Source organism: Herpailurus yagouaroundi, unplaced genomic scaffold (genome assembly GCF_014898765.1).
Source record: "Herpailurus yagouaroundi ecotype Mexico unplaced genomic scaffold, PumYag 77, whole genome shotgun sequence".
Classification (NCBI taxonomy): domain Eukaryota; kingdom Metazoa; phylum Chordata; class Mammalia; order Carnivora; family Felidae; genus Herpailurus; species Herpailurus yagouaroundi.
In genome coordinates, this window is record NW_024412388.1 from 1,963,470 (window position 1) to 1,985,485 (window position 22,016).

Here is a 22,016-nt window from a genome sequence, read left to right on the forward strand (position 1 = left end):
CCCTCCCTCCGCCGCGGGACGGAGCCCGCAGCCCGGGCGCGGCCCGACCCGGGTCCCCGGACCCCACCCCGCGCGGCCTCCGGCGTCCTGCTGCCCGCCCCCTGCCTCCCCTCGAGCCCCGGGGGGACGCTTCTGTCGCAGGGTCTCCTGTTCAGACATCAGAGCCGGGAGACCCTGAGGAAGCCCCAGGACCTTTGGAAATGGAGGTCAGGAGCGGGGACAAAACCACCCTCCCCCAAACTCCCGGCAATCTGCTGCCCAAACCCTCTTTGGCCTCAAGAGTCAGCAGCCCCCGAAACGAACATCCGCCCACAGCAGACCAAAATCCACCGCCTCCCCCACCCGGTGGATGTGGTGGGCAGGCCCGGGTGGGGGGCAGGGGTGCTGTTCACTCTTACCTAGTAGGGGAGGAGGAGGGAGGGGTATGGGAGCAGCTTCTGGAGGGCCGGGGGCCCCATTTACTGCTGACGCCAGCCTGGCTTCTGCATCCGGGAGGCAAGAGTCCCCTCTGAGATTTGGGTGGGTCTCAGCCCAGCACCGGGCATGGCGGGGGAGGGGGGGGGACCTCTTCATCTGACCTGAAGCCCGGGAAGGCCCGATTCCTCCCTCTCCTTGAGGTGAACAATCTGCCCCTCCTGGTGTGGGGGTTCGGGGGGGCGCCTGTCGGGGACCTGGCCGGGACCAGCAGGAGGGCGTCTGACCCTGTCCACCCTGACACCCCCGTGGCCGAGTGCTTAGGGGTGGGGGCCCTGGTTCCCTATGAACTAAGGCAAGTTACGTGAGGCTCCTGGACCTCGGTTTCCTCATCTGTAAAAGGGGGTAGTCAGGGTACCCACAGAGAGGGCCCCGACTCAGTTGCCGCTGAGCTGTTCTGGGGTTGCCCGCGGGCCACAAGAACAGGGCGACCTCTGCCCGTGTAGATCAAAGGCGCTGCCCCCAGCTCCCCCAGGCCTGGTGGGCGAGCGCGGCAGGAGGTGCGGACCTCGGGAAGAAGTAAGGTCTTAAGTCCCTTGGACAGATGTCACCTGGAGAGTGAGAGGGACTGAGCCGAGCAGAGGGCCTCCTTTAGGGGAGAAGCTTGGGAGAGCTCTGGTCCCCGGGGTCATCTCCGCCCCCGCCCAGGAAGTGCTGTTCCCCAGCAGGGGACATGAGGCACAGGGGTGGAGGGGCTTGCTGGGGCCCCCACGTGTGCTGTCCCTGAGGGGCAGTCTGTGTGCGTGACCTGATGGGCACAGCCACTCACCCTGCGTCTGTCTGGGGCCCGGAATTTTAGTTTCGGTTTCCAGACGGATCGCGGCTGCTGGTCGTTTTTGCCCGTGGCAGTGACCGTGCTCGTGCGACCGACCGTCTGTAAGAGCGTCTTTATTTCTGGTGAGAATCCCTGCCCGTCTGCGGGGCCCCGCAGGATGGTCATCTAGGTCAGCACAGGCCTGGCTCCTTGTCCGGCTCTCTGGTGACAGGCAGCCTGACCACCCCGCCCCCCAGGTTCCCTCACCTGTCAGCGAGGGAACATACCCACCTTCCAGAAGATGGGGGAGGGACCGCAGACACTGCGGGGGAGAAAGCATTTGGAAGACACCTGCTGGTCACCTGTCCAAGCTCCCGTCAGAGTCGGGGCTCTGATTTCCCATCCAGAGGCTTCTTTGGGGAAATGGCATGCGAGTCAGCTGAGTCTGGCCCCGGAGCCAGGTTTATGGGACGTCCGGACCCAGACACAGGAGCCAGGGGGCGTGGACGTCGCAGACTGAGCCGGGAAGGTGGTCTTCTTTGTGACCGCTGCCCGAGCCTGGAAGCCTCATAGCAAGAGGCAGCGGGAGGCTTCTGCGTGGGGCGGGCCCAGCACGGCCCCTCCCTGCTGCCATGCTGGGTGCCAGGCTGGGCATGGCCAGTGGGTCTCCCGGGCCCCACCAGAAAGGGAGGGGGCCTCTGCGGGGCTGGGCTTCCCTGACCCCCACCGTGGAGGGGTGGAGTCAGCTACGCTAAGCACTGCAGACATTTGCTCTGGACAGGTCCCCCCTGCAGGGTGTTGACCCGCAGGCACGGTCTCCGCCCACACAGGCGGGGCAGCAAGTCAGGCCCAGCCGTGACCTCTAAAACTGGCTCCGGACGTGGCCAGGTGTCCCTGGCGGGGGGGGGGGGGGGGGCAAGGCCACCGCAGTCGAGAGTCCCTGAACCACCCCTGGCCACCTGGCAAGTGGAACCGTCTGCTGTGTGCTCTGTGACTTACACGGCCAAATCCTGCCCCCAGATTCCGTGTGACTCTGACGGTTGAGCACGGCCCTGCAGAATTAGCCAAGTATAAGACCATCATCGTGGCTCCAGTCAGCCTGAGCAAAGACCAGGGTCTGGTGCTCGGGAAGCCAGGCCCCACCGGGCAGGGTGGGGTCAGCCGGACCTGGAGGCAGGGCAGAAGGGACAGAGAGGCCCCACGGACGGAGTGGTCCCAGTGGCTGTGGGAGCAGCTGTGGACAGGGCCACAGGGCCAGGCGGACTGATCTCCTCTGTCAGGCAGCGGGAGGGCGGGCGCTGAGCCCACGGAGTCCGGGGAGCCCGTCTGGTGAGAACGCAGGAGCCGGGCGCCGGGCTGCAAGGACCCCCGGCACCAAGTGCCGCTGAGGCCCCGCTGACCCGGCCACTTGGTCCTCCCTGACCCCGCCTGCTGCCCCTCCTCCCTCCCAAGTCACAGGTGCCCCTCACCTGTCCCTGCACCTGTGCCTCGGACACCGGGCCGGCTGCGGAGTGCAAAAGGAGAGTTAAATGCCATGGATTCCAAGGATTCAACAGGTCACCACCCTCCCCCGCCCACCTGGTGCGGAGACAGCAGGAAGTCCCCTGAAAGTCACCTAAAAGGTGGTGTGGATGGGTGTGGAAGCCCCTGCGATGCGCCCTGGTGGCTTCTGCCGGCTCGAAGCTAAGTACCCGTGTGGGTGGGTTCTGGGCACGGACCCCAGGGCCCCCCGGGAGGATGCGGCACCGGGGTGAGGGCAGCAGGGCGGAGCTCGCACCACCACAGCCAAGAGCTCGCTTCTCACCGTGTGAGAATGTGAACCGAAATCGTCCCTGGGCCTGAAGGACCCACAGACCCCTCGGGAAGACGGACACGCAGCACGCAGCCCTCAGGGCCCCGGGTGTCTCTGGAGGAGCTGTGCCGGGGAGCAGACCCGCCCCTGTGACCCCATGGTCGCCGCAGGGCAGCTGGCCTCCCTCTCGGGAGCTCCGTTGCCCGGACAGTGTGGCTGGTATTTGCCCGAGTCCGTGCCCTCGGCCCCTCCCTTGCACTGGCCCCCGGACACCAGGCCAAGGCCAGCAGCCAGTGAGGACCTAGGGAGAGCCGCTCTGCAGAGCCGACCAGCCAGAGGAGAGGCGGCGGGTGGGGACGCGGGGGACGGGGGTCCCCAAGGAGCATGGGGGCAGCAACACTCCCTGCGCGGCGCCGTCTTCCCTGCTAAAGTCGAAGCAGACAGCCAAGAGGGACCGGGAGGGCCTGCTGCCTTCAAGCTGGCGACGGAGGCCCATACAGGGATGGCCAGGGAGCAGAAAGGAACCACAAGCGACCTTTTCAACGTCGACAGAAGCCGTAGCACACCGCGGGGACAGGGCGCTCTGGACGGCTCTTTGCAGGACGTGCAAACAACAGTGCTGGTTTCTGGAAGAGTTGGAATCTCCCACGGCGTGGGCAGAGAATGAAAACCCAGGACAGAAGAGGCCGCAGCGTGGAGACAATGCCAGAGGTTGGAGTGCGGGATCCGGGCCGTGCCGGAAAGAGGGGCTGGAGAAAACAGGCGGGGGAAAGTTTGCACGAGAGATCACCAGGATGCGCCCAGACCTGCGAGGCCCGAGGAAGGGGCTGGAAGGAGGCACAAGTCTGTGGCTCGGGGAGTGCATGTGGACCTTTCCCCACAAGTGCTGGTGCTCCCTGTCACCCCCCACCAGAAAGTGGGAGCCACACCTCCACAGGGCAGGGGACGCCCCAGGCTGTGATCGTCCAGGGAGCCAGCGTCGGAGCGTGTCTGGTGTTTTCCCAGGAGCAGAGCACCGGACAAGAAAGGAGGCCTCCGGATTCTGGAAGAAAATAATCTCCCACGGGACTCTGAGCTCAGCAGGTTACCCGCCCCAGGGACAAAGATCTGCTTCCCGTGAGGCTACCTCGTAGCCTCAGGAAGGTGGGGAGCTCCAGGACCGTTCCAGGATGGGATCTGGGCGCAGAGAAGGGAGCGCCGGGGAGAGAGGCCAGGGTCTCTGGGAGAACCAGGGCCGATGCACTGATCGCATGGAGTGTGTGGTCCAAACACGCGAGGCAGGGACACGGGAACGCGTGGGGAGTTAACAGGAGGACAGCCGCCGGTCAACAAGAGGGAATTATTAACGAGGGGAGGCCAGGCGCTGGCGTCCTGCTCAGCCGAGCCGGCTGTACTAACACAGACACCCACGGGTCCTGCGTACTGGGCTAGAATCCTGTCCACACGGCAGGGAGAGGCTGGCCTCTGCGATCAGGAGATCTCAGACTAGCAGACATCGGGGAAAAGCTGTAGAGCCCGGAGCGGTGGCCTGTGGGGGACAGGGCAGTGGAGGAGGGGACACCTGTCTTTCACGGTAGGCCTCTCGGTGCCGTGTGACTTTTGGACCTGTGCCCGGGGAGTTGTGAGAACCCTGAGGTTAGAAGGAGGAGGTCAGAGTGTGCCCATGTCAGCTGCACCACCCCCCCCCCCCCCCGACAGCTGGCTGCAGCCGGCCCTGGTCCTGGAGGTCCAGCAGAGCCCTGGGATGGCATCCACTCCTCTTCGGGCCTCGGTCCCCGCGCGGGTGGCACTCCAGGCCTGTGGGTGCGGCCACCTTACTGAGAACGGAGGTCACACCCAGCAGTGGCTCACCCGACAGGTTCCTGCTGGGGCACCTCCTGTCCCCAGAGTAGACTTTGCCCCCTGCTGGGAGCAGCCCTGCTACTGGCTGTGTCCGGGGTCTGGGGTCCAGGGTCCGGGTCCAGGGTCTGGGCCCAGAAGACCCAGGCCTAGGGCCTGAGGTGGGGAAGGGGAGGGGGAGGACGGGGGATGGGGCAGGTGGAAGGCACAGTCACGGTGCCGGTTTTCAGGGCGACGAGGTGAAATGCCCCCACGGTAAACGCCTCCCAGACTAAGAGGACTGACCGAGCCTTCGGGCTCCCCACTCGGGGGCACTTTGCTTGGCCTGCATAGAGGTCAAAGTCTACCAGAAACCCCTTTCTCGGCCAGGCCTGGGTGAATGCAAAGTTTACGTGGGGGTGGGTGAGCCAGGGTGGGGGACCGCCCGCCGCTGGCTGCCTGCGACTCAGAATGTCCCCAGGAATGTGTGGGCAGTCCTCCCGGGGTGGGGGCGGCCAGGGCTCCTCAGGCAGCCACACTCGCCTCTCTGGGATGGCTTCAGCAGAGACCCTGTGTGCTGGGGGTCGGAGCACAGGCAGCCAGGCTCCCGGCTGCTGCTGTCACCCCGGTCGGTGCTGTGGCTTAGGGCCCTCTGGGGCCCGGCTGCCCCTCAGGGAGGGGTTCTGGAGCCGAGGCCGGGCCGGGAACTTCCGATGCAGGGTTGGGCGGGGAGTGTGGGAGGTAGGCTGAGGCTGGGACCTGCCTGGCGTGTCCTGGGACGGATGGCAGTGGTGTCCCTGGGGTCCAGGGAGCCGTCGACTCCAGAGGCCCGGGAGGCCTGGCGCAGGCCCGGGCACCTCTGGCTGCGGGCCCCCCTCCGCCCCCCCGGGGCAGGAGAGGGCAGGTGACCGCCTCACTCCCACGGAGCTGTCAGATAAACTGCGTCTCCGTTCCTTCCCAGATCGGCAGGGAACGTGGCAAAGGATGCCGCGCGGAAACTGGGCGCGGAGTCTCAGCCACCTGGGCTGCAGATTCGGAGACTTGATTTTTCCGCCTGAAAAATGGGCTTCCACCCTCGTGTGCACAAGCCCCGTGTCTACAAGAAGCACAGAAGCGGCGGCTCCATTTGCTTGCGTTAACGTCGAAAGGAGGAGGTGCAAAGGAGTGCGTTTCCCGCAGGCCTCCAAGGTCCTCCCGACCCTGACTGTTGCCCTGGTCAGCGCGGGTCGCTGTGGCCACGGCTCCGCCCGGCGGCTGGGGCGTCGCTCCTCGCAGCCCCGCAGCCCAGGGCCGGGCCGCGGCAGCACTCGACTCCTGCGAGCGGGAGCCTTGCTCCCGAGGCTTTGTCACCATTCTGCCCACGTTGCCGATCTTGAGCGGGAGGCGCAGAAAAGAGCCAAGGGATGTGACGGTCGCTGGCCGGAAGCCGGTGGCCGGGAGGCCTGTGTGGGCCCTCACAGTGGAAAGGAAGCGGCGGGCCCGTCCACACCGCAGGGCCGTGTGCCCTCGGCCCGGCACGAGCCAGACCGAGGTGAAGAACCAGCCCCACGCCGGTCGGCGGGGCTCTGCACGTGTGAGGCGCTCGGGGTCCCCGGAGGGACGGGCATCCACGGGATGCAGGGAGACAGAGCGGGGGCTGTGGGCCCCGGGTGTCTGCAGACGCCCCCCTCCCCCCTCTGCATCCAGGCATAGAGGGACCGTGCCCAGTGGGCTCTTGAGACGGGGTCGGTCGGCCCTGCTCAGAGTCCGTGGATGCGGGAAAGTCCGGGCATGTCACTGCGCACGCAGAAAGGCCACCTAGACAGCCGGCCACGCGGGAGTCACCACGCAGCGGTGAAGAGAGAGGGTCTGGAATCACACACGCCGGGGTCAGCCCCCAGTTTCCCACGCGTCGCGTCCCACACCCCGGGGGCTCCTGGGCTTCTCGGGGCCTCGTGTCTTCGTTTGCAAACCGAGAACGCAGACGGCTGGCGTGTCCCGCGAGTGAGCGAGCTGACACGACCTCCCCCAGCACGGCGGAGGCTGGCCCTGCATGCTCTGGAACATGGGGGTGCGGTGGAGGCCGGGGTCCCGGGAGCCCCACAGACAGCTTTGTTCGCGGTGCTCACGGCGACCAGGAGGAGGTGGTGCCAAGATGCCCAGTGTCCGACCCGGCTCGGGCTGGCAGGGCCCCGGGGCCACACGCCCCTCATTGCCGCACGCTTGCACCCCCCGGCCTGGGGGTCTGTCCTCGGCGTGGGCACCCACCAGAGGAAGCACGGTGGAGGGGGCGGGGGGCTGCCTGTCCTCCGCTCCGGTCCCAGCAGCTGGGTCCCGGCAGGCCTGAGCCTCCCGCCCCCCGCACACCCCCCTCCCAGCCTCCGGGCCCTGCATCCCGAGCGGGGTCCCTGGCCGGGCAGGCGCTGAGAGGCGGTGGGCAGGGCCCGCGGGCAGGAGGGCTGCAGGGTGTGCATGTCCGCCTGCCCTCACCTTTGCCCTCTCGCCCCAGGACACCGTGGCCACTCAGCATGTCCCAGCGACACTCGGACAGCTCCCTGGAAGAGAAGCTGCTGGAATACCGCTTCCACTCCGAGCTGCGGCTCGATGCCAGGGGGAACCCGGCATCCGGGCTCCCCGTGGTGCGGGGCGCCCTGCAGCTCAGGGACAATGAAGGCTTCCAGCTCGATACCCCGGTGCCCCCCGCTGTGTCCCCTAAGGACGAGGAGCCACGGGCTGTCGTCCTTAGCACGCAGAGCCCCGCGGCCCTCAAGATGGGCACTCAGCAGCTGATCCCCAGAAGCCTGGCCGTGTCGAGCAAGGCCAAGACCCCGGCCCGCCACCAGAGCTTCGGGGCGGCCGTGCTCAGCAAGGAGGCCGCCCGGCGGGACCCCCGGCTCCTGTCAGCCCCCAGCTTCTCCCTGGACGACATGGACGTGGACGCGGGCCCCGGGGGGGCGCTGAGACGGAACCTACGGAACCGATCCTACCGGGCGGCCATGAAGGGCCTGGAGGCGCCGGGCGGGGAGAGGGGCCCCCTCCAGCTCAGCCCCAAGCTCCAGGCCCTGGCGGAGGAGCCCAGCCAGCCTCCTGCTCGGTGCCCGGCCAAGAATAAGGTAGGGGCCGTGCTGCCTGGACTTCGGGGCGGGGGCCGTGCCGCGAGGCGCCTCGGGAGCTTGTAGGCACAGACGGAGGCTCACTGTCACCCTCGCTGTCACCGCAACCGTCACCTGTCTCATGCGGCTGCCATTCAGTGAGCACCTACTTCGCGCAGGGTCCTGACGTGTATCCGGTGCGGTCTGATGGGCAGGCTGTGAGTGGAGTGTGAGTGTGCCTGCTTTATAGATGAGGCAGTCGAGGCTCAGCGAGGTCGAGGGGTTTCCGTAGGACCCCGGGCTCGGGGGTCCCCGCTCTCAGCTGCAGCGAGGAACGGAGCGTCCCGAAGGCAGCCTCTCTCTCTGAGCCCCAAGGGGAGCCGGCCTGTCTCAAGGACGAGTTTCAGTGCCGACCTCACAGCAGCACCTGGCTTCGGTGGGTCTGCCCGAGGGGCCCCCCAGGTTGGGGACTCAGGAGACGCGTGACGCCCTCTCTGCGTGCACGCCCTCCCCGCCCTGCCCGACAGCCGCTCTTACCTCGGTGCTCTCGAGAGAACGGGCCGGGCACAGGGCTGGTGGGAAGGGGCCCCCGTGCCCAGAGTTGATGTTCCGGTGGCCGCCTCTCCGGGGGCTGTCACCGGGACCGGGAGCCGTGGCCGTGGGCGGAGGAGAAGCCAAGCCCACCCGTCGGAGTACGTGCAGAGGGGACCCCCGGGGACCACCTTGGCCGCAGTCCTCAGATGCCCGTGGCCTTGGAGGTGGGGCACGGCTCCTGCCAGGCCTCCCTGAGATGCCCGGGCCCCAGAAGCTGCCTCAGGACCTAGGCACACTGCAGCCACCCAGGGCCCGTTCAGCTGCCACCTCACTCCCTCGCATCAGACGTTTCCTGACTTCCTGCGCAGCTGGAGCCGGGGTGCCGAGGGCACCCCTGTAGGTGGCCCCCAGCGAGGTCCTAGGGCCGGGAGGGGGCAGGCGTGCGCCGGGGTGCTCCGGTCTGGGCTGGGGGAATCTGGGGGGCCAGCAGAGCACGGAGGAGGGGCTCCCCAGGAACTCCGAGCAGGGGCACGGAGGTGGTCCAGAGGCAGAAAGCAGAGGGTGAACTCTGGGTAGGTGCCCAGACCCAGAGGCAGGAGGGGTAGGGGTGCTGGGAGCGGGGGCACGGGGCCCAGGGCGGGGGAGCAGGGCCCAGTGTGGGGGGAGCGCCACACATTCCAGACCCACAAGGGGGGTTTTCAGGCCCCAACTTGTTGAAGAAACCTCTCCCTTTCCCGGAACCTGCACAGCCCCGAGGTCAGGAAAAACCGTGTCCCGGCCAAGAGGGCAGGCTCTGTGCGGCCAGCTGCCGGGGCCGGGGGTGCCTGAAGACCCTGCCCGCCCCCACCTGCCTCTGCAGCCCTGCCAGCAGCTGCTGGGACCCCAGGCCTGTGCTGGGAGCTCGACACTAACCTGCCAGTCCCTGCCCTTTCTGCTTCCCCCGGTGTGGCCCCGGCTCCCACCCTGGGCCTTCTGAGCCCCCTCCAACCACACCCGTCCGGCCTCGCTTGGGCTTCTCTCTAGACCCAGTCGGAACACCGTGCTGTCCCGAGCACCGCTCTTGATTAGTTCAGGCCTGCCTGCCTCTTCCAGGCAGCCCTCCTGGATCCGCCTAGCTCTCGGTCACCCTGCCCTACCTGCCCTAGCCTCTGCTTGGTGGCCGTGCATTCCTTGTGGAGCTGACGTTTATCGAGCACCTTCCACGTGCCCAGCAGGGGCCCCCTCCTGTTGAGCATGCCTTCACATGTGGTGCTATGAGATCTCCGGGCCCCCAGGGTGGCCTTGCTGTGGACTCACACCTGCCCCTCCTCCCCACTGACGGCCCTGTTTCCGTGTCTCTTGTCTGCACAGAGGACGCTGGGGCGGAAACGTGCACACAAGGGCTCCTTCAAGGACGGTGAGTGTGGCCAAGGGACGTGACCTCAAGAGGCCAGTATGGGCCAGGCCGGGCGCAGCTGAGGCTGGTCTCGCCGGGGCTGCTGGGGGGCAGGGCAGGCTGGTGCGGCGTAGGGAGAACAGGCCGACTGGGATTTCTCTGGGGGCTGGAGGTCCTGGTGGCTTGTCTCATCGTGCAGTTCTGACGTGTCTGGAAAGTTCCCTCGGGCTCTTCTGTGCTGTTCCAGGGGCAGGGGATGGACAGAGCGCCCACACTCACGCCAGGAGACGTTTGTCCAGCGTGCATGTGTGTGCCAGGCCCGTCTGCACCGGTGCAGCCACGGGGTGCTGGCGCCAGGGTGTAGACACCCATGCTGTGTATACTGCCCACGGGACACAGGGAGCCCAGTGTTGGGGGCTCGGGAGGGCCCGGAGCAGTGCATTTGGCCTGCTGAGGGGTGATGCCAACGGGACCCCACGGGGAAGGGGAGGGGAAGGGAGGGGGAGGGGCGGGGGAGGGGCCCGCCTGCCAGGATGCAGCACCCAGTGGCTGTGAGGGGGCAGGGTTCTTAGGGTGCAGGGACTCAGCCAGGAGGAGGCCCCCCTGTGTGGACAGCCACAGGCCTGGGGGTGGGGAGGCATCAGGATCCAGGCCTCCTCCTGCCCCAGGGAGAGGAGCGGTGGTGCCCAGTCTCAGAGCCAGGACAGGAAGAGAAGGGTTAGGGTTGGTGGCCCTGAGCCAGGCGCCAGCTGGCCCCCGGGGGGCAGGGGGTTTGGTGATGGCTGCAGAGTGGGAGAGCGGGAGACCGCACCTCGGGTCAGAGGACTCGGGGACAGGCGTCCACTGCTCTCGGCCCAGCCTGGGAGCAGCCCCCACCGAGGGTGGCCCCCACGGCTCTGATTGGTCAGCTCGGCCCTGGTCTGAAGGTGCCACATTCTACATGGGGACACCAGCCCTGTCCAGGGCTCGGCCGGGCACAGCCATGGGAGCCAGCCAGCCTGAGGGGAGCCTGCTGTGGGGGGCCCTGAGCCGCCTGATGCCCTCAGGGTCTCCCGGGGAGGACTCAGCCCGCAGATTCCAGGGGGGAACCCGCTCAGAGCCCCCAGGCCTGCCGGTGACACACCCCCTGTCCCCAGACCCCAGGTTCTACCAGGAGATCCGGGAGCGGGGCCTCAACACCAGCCACGAGTCTGACGACGACCTGCTCGACGAGCCGTCCAGCCCCGACGGAACCGGGAAGGCAGACGCCCCCATCGTGGTCAAGAGCTACCGGCCGGCGCAGATCACCTGGAGCCAGCTCCCGGAGGTGAGGCCAGGACGGTGGGGTGACGCTCTGCGTCCGAACCCACGGGCGATTGGCCCCTCAAAGCCGGTCGGGGTCCTCCTCCCAGTGAGGGGAGGAGGCTTCCAGAAGTACCCTCCTATGCCCAGCTTGCAGGGGGCCCCCCTTCCTGGCACCCTCAGAGCCGCCCTGCTCCAAGGGCACTTTGGGTTTGGTCCCGAGGGAAGGAGAGCAGCTAGGAGCCCGTGCCATCAGCGCATGTGTGACGAGCCCCCCACAGGTGAGCCCCTGGCCCTCGCCCGACCCAGAGTGGCCTGCGGAGCTGTGGGCAGAAGGACCCCCCTCCGAGGCCCTGGAAAGCGGCAGGAGGGTCCAAGGGGGAGACGGCAGGGGAAGGGCGAGGGCCCTGCCCTAGGGCTGTGGGGGTCTCCGGGGAGAGCTTGGCTGGGACAGAGGCCCTGGTGCTCTGAGCAGGTGTGTGTGGGGAGGTGCCTGCCACTACCCCAGGAGGGCAAGCGCTGGTGACCCGTCCCCCAAGGGCCCAGGGACAGAGCTGCACGCAGCCTGGGTGTGTGGGTGGTCTCCTGGCATAGATGGTCCAGGACCCCGCACCCTCAAAATGCTGGCAGATTCTGTTCCTGGCCGAGCTCGGGGGATCTCAGCCAAGCCTCTGGGCTGGACGAGGAGGCAGGGGGTTGCCCGGCCCCCCAACTCCCGGCCCAGGTGCTGGTGACGGCCTCTGGCCAGCCCAGAGGGGAGGGGGGCAAGGATCAGGTGGCCCTGGGTCCTGCAGGGGGGTGCCCCTGGGCCATGGGGCGGCCTGGCCGGCTCTGCAGGGCCACCGCGGACACGCTGTGGCCGGATGGGCAGCACGCGAGCCAGGGCAGCCAAGGGCCGCTGGGCCTGCAGGGGTGGAGAGCTGGAACGCCTCCCCTACCTCCCGGGCAGGCCACACGCCCCCCTGGGCCAGGTGTGTCTGAGTCATGGCCGTGGCTCGCCACTCAGCTCTCCTGGGTGGCTTTGGGCCTCTCGGCCCCCGGGACAGCTCTAGGGGCCGGAGCCCACACTCCCCACCCTCGGGTGTCTGTCGGCCATCCCCTCCAGATGCCTGTCTCGTTCCTCAGCCGCCCCGGGGCTCTCTGGAAGGGAGGATGGGCTTCCGGGATGAGCACCCCATGACCCCCAGGCCTGTGCCCCCCTCAGGTGGTGGAGTCCGGCATCCTGGACAGGCTGCCTGCTGAGGAGCGCAAGAGGCAGGAGGTAAGGGGGCTGGGGGGGGGGGGGGGTCCAGTCCTGTGCCCAAGACTTGGCTTGGGTCACACAACGCACAGGGGACAGTGGTCATGGGGACACCTCCTGGGCCGGGCACTGGGGCGATGGCTGATGCCCTTGGCGGGGTGGCGGGGCCTACTGTCGCCCCTTCTCGGATGCGGGTGCGAGTCCTCGCCAGCATCACGGCTCGTAGCCGCTGAGCCAGAGCACGTACCCAGGTGTCGGGCTCTTGTCCCCACGGCCACGCTCCCAGCCTTGCCCCGGGTCCGGCCCGTCCTGCACCCTGACCGCACCCCCGAGGCGCAGGGTGGCCCCAGCAGCTGCTGTCCTCCCCACCAGGCCATCTTTGAGATCCTCACGTCGGAGTTCTCGTACCAGCACAGCCTGGGCATCCTGGTGGCCGAGTTCCTGCAGTCTGGGGAGCTGCAGGCAACGATGACCCAGATGGAGCGTCATCACCTCTTCTCCAACATCCTGGACGTCCTGAGCGCCAGCCAGAGGTGAGGCCCGCGCCCACAGAGGGCGGGAGGGCTGGGGCTCCAGGACACTCCCGGTCCGGGACTGCGGGGTGGACGGATCGGACCTGCTGTCCGCCGGGAGGGAACGCGAGAACCTTCTCGGGCCCTGAGGCCGCCGACAGCTGGGCCAGCGACAGGCTGGGCACCAGGCCCACGGGCGCCCCGGCAGCCTCAGCGCCCTGTCCCTTGGATGTTTGAGAGGGTGGAGTTCCTCCCATGGGGCACATCCCCACCGGGACATCAGGTGAAGGTGGCCGAATGACGAGGCGGGCGGTGCCCACGGGGTGGGGCGAGGTGGGGGGGCCCTTCATTTGCAGCCTCGGGTCATGTTTCCACCCGGTGGTGTCTGGGCCTGGCCCGGGGCTCTGGTTGCAAGGCCCAGGGTGGAGGAGGGGCCAGGCCTGCACGGGCCTGTGCGTAGCTGTGTGCGTGCATCCGTGCGCCCGAGTGGCTGTGCTTGCACAGGTGTGTGTGCGTCCATGTGCCCGAGTGCGTGTGTGTATGTGTTTGTGCAGGTGTGTGCGTGTGTGTGTGCACATATGTGCCTGCGTGAGTGTGTGTGTGGTTGGTAGTGGGTGCACGTGTGTGTTTACTCCCACGGAGGGCACAGCCCACGTATGCACCCGTGTGCACTCAGCTGCACACAACGCTGGGTCCCAGGAGACCCCGGGACAGCGTCCCTCATGCCCCAGCATGCTCTCTAAACTGCATAGGTGGGCCCCACGAGCCCCCCTCTGCGGACTAGGGTGGGGCAGGTGACAGAAGGTGGCTCAGCCCCGGTTCACTCACATCAGCATCAGACCAGCCCCCCGAGCCCCCCAGCCCCCAGTCCCTGCTACCTGTTGCCCCATGAAGTTTCAGGGCCGTGCAGGGTGGGCGGGGGGTGGCTATCTTGTCCCTGGAGACAGTCTTCCTGCGGAGCCGCGGTGACCAGCCCGGGGAAGCTTGCAGCCCCTGACTCCGTGGGGGCCCGGGAGGGTGGCTGCCCCTCCGCCCAGCTCTGCCCCTCAGCTCCGTGTCCGTGAGGCGCAGCAGAGGGCCTGGGGCCGCCGTAGGCCGGCTGTCCTCTGTGCCAAGCGGCCACGTGGTTGCCTCTGAGCTCCCCAGGGCCTCTGGCTGGCCGTCGCTGTCCTGGGATGGGACGTCCGGCCTCCTGAGGCGGCAGCGGCCTCCTGTCCGTGGCCGAGGCCGAGTCACGGCTGATCTCGGAAGGGAGCCCCAGGGGGAAGCGGGGCCTGGGGGGGTCCCTACCGGGGAGTCCGCCCAGAGCCCCCACTCCCACCCTGAGCCGGCAGAGGGAGCCGGGGCTCCGGGCCGGCCTGACCCAAGTCCAGGGCATGAAACCAGAGCAGCAGGCTCCCCGTCCGGCCTGCGGGCTCCCCCGGGGTCTCCGCCAGAACCTCACAGGAAGTGGCCTCGGAGTTGCCCTATTTTTCAGGCTGAAGTTGCTGACCCGTCCCGGGGTTTCCCCAGGAAGGTCACGGCTCGCCGCCGGCCTGGGCAGCCGGTCCCCGACGGCCAGGCCCCAGCCCGCTCTCACCCCTCAGGTTTTTCGAGGCCCTAGAGCAGCGGCACAAGGCGCAGGTGTGCGTGGAGGACATCAGCGACATCCTAGAGGAACATGCGGAGCAGCATTTCCACCCCTACGTCGCCTACTGCTCCAATGAGGTCTACCAGCAGCGCGCCCTGCAGAGGCTGATGTGAGCGGGGACTCGGTCTCGGGGGGCCTCGGTCTCGGGGCGCATTCCTGCAGGCTCCCCCTCCCCTCCCGCCGCCCTGACTTCGGAAGCCCCGTTCTCTGTCGCAGGAGCAGCAACACCGCCTTCCACGAGGCCCTGAGGGAGATCGAGAAGCGTCCCGCGTGCGGGGGTCTCCCCATGATCTCCTTCCTCATCCTCCCCATGCAGAGGGTGACCCGGCTGCCCCTCCTGACAGACGTGAGTACACAGCGCGGACCCCGCCCGGGGAGGGAGGTCGGGCAGACGCCGGGACGGAGCTGCCCGGGTCCCCCCTCCCGTGGAGTGGAGCACGGCACGCCCCCTCCCCCACCTCGTCACTCAGTTGTAAGGCGGCTTTGACATTTGATAGCCTCCCCCCACCCTGCCCTCCCCCCGGGCTCTGTGCCAGGAGCGGCGCCAGCACTCCACAGGTGTTCGTCCCCGTACTAGAAGGTTCACGAGGTTCCTTCAGGTGGATGAGTGAGAACCAGGGTTGCCCAGGCCTCTGCCGAGGGCGGGTCCTGGGCCGCTGCCTCCTTTCCAGGATCCTCAGCCAGTTGTCCCGGCTGTGGGCCCCCAGGGCAGCCCGGGTGCCCATCACCTTCCCTTCCGTGCGTGGAGCTCTGACCAGCTCACTGGAGTGGCTCATGCCTCGGAGATGCCTGCTCAGTGCTGCAGGGCAGGTGGGGGCAAGAGGCATACGTGCAGGTGCACGTGTGCACATGCTTGTACACATGTAGGCACACACCTGTGCTCAGGCTCGCACACATGCAAGCCGATGCGTGTGCATGTGTCCACACACTCACACACACGCAGGTGCACACGTGTGCTCACGCTCGAAGACATTCAGGCGCACACGTGTGCTCGCACACATGTAGGCGCACACGTGTGCTCACACTTGCACACGTGTGTTCACGCTCGACATGCAGGCACACGTGTGCACACCCTCACACACATGTAGGCGCACATGTGTGCACACATACGCAGGCAGGCAGGTGTACATGTGTGCACATATTCGCACACATGCAGGCGCACACGTGTCCACACGCTCACACACGCAGGTGCACACATGTGCTCACGCTCGTATACATGTAGGCACACGCGTGTGTGCACGCTCGCACACATGCAGGCAGGTGTATCTGCGTGCACATACTCGTACACGTGCAGCCATGCACACAGCACACAGAGGCAGCGTGTGGCTCCCGCTTAGAGTGCCATCTTTCCAAGCAGACGGGACATCAGACCTCCCAGGTCCCTCTGGGAAGCGTAGAAAGAGAGGCCACGGGCACCTCCCAGACCGGTCCAAGACAGCCAAGGACTGGAAGGGCTGGGGTCCCGGGAGCGTGCTCTCTCCAGGTCCCACGAACCAGCCTGACCCAGCAGAGCCATTTGGGGGCCGTGCACCCCAGGGCGGCCTGGCAGGAGCCCTCTGGACACTGGCCCTCGACCTCCCTGCGGCCCCGCCCAGTGTGACATTAGTGGAGGCGCCCCTGCCCGCGCAGGCCCCTGAGCCTGGAGGGCAAAAGGGTCCTCGGCGCCTCACGTGTGGTGTCCTCTCTGCAGACCCTCTGCCTCAAGAGTCAGGGCCACCCTGAGAGGTACAAGGCCGCCAGCCGTGCGCTCAAGGCCATCAGCAAGGTGAGGAGGGTCCAGGGGAGAGGAGGGGGCGCCCAGACCAAGCCCGGGCCTGAATGCTGCCCCCCTACCCCCGCCCAGCAGTGGAGACCCTGAGGGCAAGGCAGGGAGGGAGGGAAGGTTTCCGCGCCGTCCGTCTCCAGCTTTTCACGGAGGGAGCGGAGCTGAAACACGATGGGCGAGCCCGTGGGGGCGGGGGCAGGGCCGGGGCGGCCGGGCCGCTGCCCACGGCACAGCCTTTTGTCCCGACGCCCGCCTCGCAGCTGGTGAGACAGTGCAACGAGGGAGCCCACAAGATGGAGCGCACAGAACAGATGTACACCCTGCACACGCAGCTGGACTTCGGCAAGGTCAAGGTGGGCACCCCCACCGCTCCTCGCCCGGCTCGTCGCGGGTCAGGGGGCCACCGCCTCTCGGGGCTCCGGCTGGAGGGAGGCCCCTGCGGGCGCCCGCACCGAGAGGGCCGGGGCCTCTGCCTCGGCCTCCCCGGCACCCTTGTGACTCCCACCCCCTTGGCCACAGGCTCAGCTTTTCGGCGCTCCTGCCCGAGGCTCAGTGGGTACGCAGGTCTCTCTGGCCTGTGCCCCCACCCCCAGGGCTGCAGGCGGCATGCTGGGGTCAGGGGGCAGGACGATGTCCAGGCCGGCGCGTGTCTTGGGTTTCCCCGTGAGGCCAGGAATAGTCCGTCAGTTCGGGGGGGGGGGGGGGCCTAGGCATCCTAAAGGCCGTCCCACGCGGGCAGGGCTCAGACTTCTGTCCCCACGGATCCCCCCCACCATCCCATGGTCCAGGGGTGGTCCCACCGGCTGCCCAGGACCCCGCTGTGCCCCAGGCCACCGGGATCCCGCTTCCGCAGGAAGCACCTCCTGGGGAGGGTGGCGCCCAGCAGCAAGAGAGGAGCAGACAGACAGACGCTTCCTCCTGGGAACTGCTCTACAGGAGTCAGGGCCTGGAGGCAGCTCTGTGGGCCAGGCCTCAACTTGTCATCAGCCAGCAGAGGCTGCCCAGCGGGCTGGAGCAGGTGCTGTGGGCAGGGCACGAGGGCCACGGAGTGACAGAGGGAGGCCACGGAGGTCCGGACGAGGGTGTGAGGGCCTCTCTGGCTCAGGGGGTGCTCAGTAGGTGCCTGGAGAGTCCCTGGGCCCGGCCGGAGGCAGGGAGGGCACCCACCTGCCTGGGTGGCCGAGCAGGATCTGGGCCGGGGACCTGGCACAGCGCAGCTGCCCCATCTGTGCCTGTCGGCCAACTGAATAGCCCTTTGTGTGAGGCGAGGACACATCTCACTGTCCTCCTCCTCGGTCCAGCCCGGGGGGAGGGGGCAGTCACCTAGTCCTTGGAGGCAGGGATCGGTGCCCACTCGGCCTCGGTACATCCTCGCCCACACCCTGCCCCCCGACCGCCCCGACTCAGGCACCTCCCCGTCCCTTCCCTCCAGTCCCTCCCGCTGATCTCTGCCTCCCGCTGGCTGCTGAAGCGTGGGGAGCTCTCTGTGGTGGAGGAAACCGGGCTTTTCCGAAAACTGGCCAGCCGGCCCACGTGCTACCTGTTTCTGTTCAACGACGTCCTGGTGGTCACCAAGAAGAAGAGGTAGGCCGCCGTGGGTGCCGGGCCACGTGGCCCCAAGACGGGGACCGGGAGGGGCCTGGGGGAGTCACCCGGGCCTCCTCAGACCTCAGAGCTGGGGCACACGGTGGGGGCCCCCTCCCAGCCTGGCCCGGCCCCAGCAGCGGCCTGGGTCCCCCTGCATGTGACGCGGGGCGGCCGGGTCTCTCCCTGTGCCTGCAGACCCGGGTCTGCCCGCCCAGGCCACGGGGACGAGAAAGCGCACCGCCTGTGCTCCCCAGGGGGCGGGGGGGGGCAGCCCTCAGGAGCGTCCTTCTGGCCCCCATCGGGCGGGGACCCGGGCCGCCCACACACCCTCGGAGGCATCTGGCCGCCCCCTTGTCTCCCTGCAGCGAGGACAGCTTCGTGGTGCAGGACTACGCCCAAGTGGACCACATCCGGGTCCAGAAGACGGAGGCCTCCGACCCCTCCCTGCTGGGGGGCGGCGGCAGCCGCGGCTCCTCCGTGCCGCACCCCTTCCAGGTGACCCTGCTGCACAACAGCGAGGGCCGCCAGGAGAAGTTCCTGCTGTCGTCCGACTCCGCGTGAGTCGGGGGGAGGTCCCGGGGCGGGGCGGGGCGGGGACCTGACCACGGAGGGAAAGGGAATGCCAGGAGGGGGACAGCCTGACCAGCACGGCGTGGCCCGGGGAGGAGGGCCTGGCAGAGGCACCACAGTACAAAGGTCCTGGGGCAGGAGGCCTCTGCCAAGAAGCAGCCGTGAGGCCAGTGGCGCTCGAGCACGGGCGCCCGTGGTGGGGGTGATGAGGTCAGAACAGGCTGGGGGGCGTTGGGCAGCACAGGGAGGGGGCTCAGCGGGCAGGGGAGGGAGGGACGGTGGGCTTGGGACCCAGCGCCCGGGTCGTAGGGGTGCAGCTGCTGCCTGACTGTGACCCTGGGCAGATGAGACTCGGGGTCGGCCTGACTCGGTAAAGCCTGCCTGCTGCCCCTCTTGCCTGTGACTTTCCACACCCGGCCCCCGAGGGAACTGGTTTGTGGGGGGGTCATGAAAGGATGCCAGTGTCCCGTGAACTTCATCATCACTGCGGGTCACAGCTCCAGGGCCGTGGGGGACGCCTGAGGAACCCCGGGGAGGCCCTTTGACCCCCTGTCCCCGCACAGCACCACACTGGGGGTGGGCCGTGTGAAACCAGAGGTCCCCAGGCTGGCGGGATTGGCCTCAGGGCCTCACCCACGCTCTGTCCCGCCCCAGGAGTGACCGGGCCCGCTGGATCGTGGCGCTCACACACAAGGAGAGGCAGAGTCCCGCCAACAAAGGAGGTGAGCGCACCGAGAACAGGGCTCGCGACCCCTTCCCCGGCCCTGGGCAAGGGGGCGGCACGGAGCTGAGAGGTATCGTCCAGCCCTCCGTCCGTGCCACTGTCTGCCCCCAGGGTGACCTGCCAGGGTACGTGTGTATCCGTCTGTGCGCACAGACCCAGCTCTGTCCCAGGGCCGCCTCGTCCGTGCGGGGGAGAGGACCGTGCCCCGTACCTGGAGCACGCGGAGCCGGGCCGGCCCATAGATCGTCAGCCTGGCTCCAGCCCCGCCCCTTAGGAGCCACCTGCCCCCTCTGCCGGGCAGGGGCAGCCTGTCCCGTGGCCTCCGGGGGAGGCTGCCACGTGTCCCCAGCCCGTGTGCCCAGCCCAGGCCCCGCTGAGACCAGGCCACGGGGGATGTGCTGGGAGGTGGAGCCCACGTCCTCCCAGGGACAGCTCTGCCCCTGACCCCCACCCCACCTGCCCCCGCAGACCTGCCCCAGGTGGAGGTCACCAAGGCCTATCTGGCCAAGCAGGCGGACGAGATCACCCTGCAGCAGGCGGATGTGGTCCTGGTTCTGGAGCAGGAAGACGGTGAGTGGAACGGCGCTGGTGGGGAGGCCCCGGGCGACAGGCCGCCAGCCCCGTCAGGGCCCAGGGCACACCCGTGTGGGCGGTGCACCCTGACCCTGGCTCCCTGGACACGGTTTCTGCCACTGCTCACGGTGCTCCAAGGCCCCCTCGGCACCCTCCCTCAGGGGTGTCCTCAAATGTCCCCAAGTCACGGGATCAGAATCAGGTCCTTTGTCACTCTGTGTCATAAGTGGGCGGAGGGTGACTGTGCTACTCCAGGGGCCCCTGCACACGCCCGCACGGGGCATGCGCCGGCATCCGGGCCGAGCCGCCGATGGAGGACCAGGTGCCCGTGTGACCCGGAACCGGGCCCCCTTGGCAGGAGCCGGTGGTGATCCGCTGTAAGGGAGGGGCCTCGGCCTGGTGCCTTCTGGAACAGCGGCACAGAGGGCATCGCAGCCCCGCCCTCGTGCCCGGACCCCGCCCTCACCCGCCCCACATCTGTGTTCAGGATGGTTCTACGGCGAGAGGCTGAGAGATGGGGAGACGGGCTGGTTCCCCGAGGACTTCGCCCGATGCATCACCAGCCGCGTGGCCGTGGAGGGCAACGTGCGCAGAATGGAGCGCCTGCGCGTGGAGACAGACGTATAGCCCGCTCTGCCCGGCGATTCGAGGGGCGCAGATCCACCGGCCCCCAGGAGCCTGACAGCCCGCGGGTCTCCCGAGGCGCTGGGGGCTGCAGTGCCGGCTGCAGACACATCCGGTGGGAAGCTCACACACGCCGTCCCCCCCGGGGGCCACCCTCCCCCAAGCTGTCAGGGCCATGCCAGCTTGGCCCCACGTCTCCCACACGTCCTGCACCCACCGCACCGCCATGCAGGGCACATGACCGGACGCAGGGCGTGGCCCGGCTCTTCCCTCGCCTCTCCTGCCCCCCACGTGGGACCGAGGGCCCCACTCTCTGAGAGGAGGTCCCGCCTGAGGGAGCGGACTCTGGTGCCAGTGCTGAAATCCTGACTGAGGTTTTCACAGACATTAAAGAAAGTATTTCTTTAGCTCCTGGATTTCCATGGGAGCCTGCGCCTCGGGGAAGGCCAGGGCAGTCCCTGCAACATCCCCAGAGTGCCACCGGCCAGGACCGGCTCCCCGCGCGTAGTCACCTGGGCCGGGTCCCGGGGTCGTGTCCGGCCCCCCCCCCCTTCCTGATCACCCGTGCTCGTCTGTGGCCTTGGCCGGACTGTCCGCCTGGAGCTTGGTGAGCGAGGCCAGTGGCTCCTGACCCCTCTCCCCACACACTCCTTTGCTGGCTAGTGGGCTCCGTCTGGCTAGTGGGTCTGGGGGCTCTTCTGGGATGTCCCACCAACCCCCGCCTCCCTCAGGGCCCATCTGTCCCCCCAGGACCTGGACGTGCAGGTGGGGAAGTCTGTCCACACCCAGGGCCCCCTCGGCTCGGGCAGTGGTGTCCTTGGGGTGGGGGCTCCCATTATGACAAGAATCTGCCCAGATCCCACTGGAGCTCCGGTCTGAAAGCCAGGGGGCGGCTCCACACTCCCAGCCAGAAGGGGGTGATCGGGCAGGCCCTGAGCTGTGCCCCTCCCGGTCCTAGGCCCGGCCAGGTGGGGAGGGGAGGCCAGCCTGAGCCAGTTGGAGGGCCCGGTGGGGATGAGCTGTCCCAGCTCTGCCCACCGAATGGGGTTGGGGGAGAAATATAGTGCCAGGAGGGGTGAGCACCTCCTCCCCACCGACCTCCAGGGTGACCTCCGTGGCCACAGGCAGTCGGAAGGACCAGGCCTAGGTCAGAGCCCAAGCAGGGTCTGGGGTCCCGGGCAGGGATTTTACACGACCAAAGGGTGGTGGGACAGCGGCAGGGTCCAGTCACTGGAGTCAGCCCCCCGTAGCTCCTGCCACTAACTGCACAGGTGGGAATCTGGGACCTCGACTTGCCCACCTGTGAGCTGGGTTAACTCCCGGCTCTTTTCCCAGAACTGCTGTGCGGGCAAGCTGGCTGCAGAGGCCGGGCGTGTGCACACGCATGTGTGTGTGTCAGGCAGGGGTGGGGGCAGCTTTCTGTGTAAGCCCAGCTCCCCCGAAGGAAGCCCGCCTGCTTGTTCTCCCCACCGACCCCCGAGCTCCTGGGAAGGGCAGACCTGTCCACTGCCCGCCCTCTGCCAGGTACCTTTCCAGTTAATGGAGCAAAGAGGGTTTGGAAAGCCCTGAGACCAGGCCCTCGACTTCCTGACCTGGGGCCAGGACACCACCTCAGGCCCATTTCGGTCTGCACAGTGGTTGGCTGGAGCCCCCTCGTCCTCCCAAGCAAGGGGTAAGGTGCTTAGCCAGGAG

The 22,016-nt window shown here is 68.0% G+C and overlaps 1 protein-coding gene across 2 annotated transcripts; it reads left to right on the forward strand.

Moving 5' to 3' along the window:
• The first annotated feature begins 4,056 nt into the window (after positions 1–4,056).
• On the forward strand, positions 4,057–20,733 carry ARHGEF16 (Rho guanine nucleotide exchange factor 16). Of its 2 annotated transcripts, XM_040459197.1 has the most exons (15): positions 4,057–4,163; positions 7,327–7,930; positions 9,794–9,839; positions 10,955–11,124; positions 12,304–12,360; positions 12,712–12,872; positions 14,438–14,590; positions 14,698–14,827; positions 16,172–16,246; positions 16,507–16,599; positions 17,679–17,830; positions 18,199–18,390; positions 19,058–19,125; positions 19,596–19,697; positions 20,188–20,731. In XM_040459197.1, the coding sequence occupies exons 2-15, from the start codon at positions 7,346–7,348 to the stop codon at positions 20,325–20,327; spliced, it is 2,124 nt and encodes a 707-aa protein (XP_040315131.1). In that variant the 5' UTR covers positions 4,057–4,163; positions 7,327–7,345; the 3' UTR covers positions 20,328–20,731. The 2 variants fall into 2 exon arrangements, with proteins under 2 accessions (XP_040315131.1, XP_040315124.1); XM_040459190.1 differs by lacking the exon at positions 4,057–4,163 and having other exon boundaries at positions 7,296–7,930; positions 20,188–20,733.
• Positions 20,734–22,016: the final 1,283 nt, after the last annotated feature.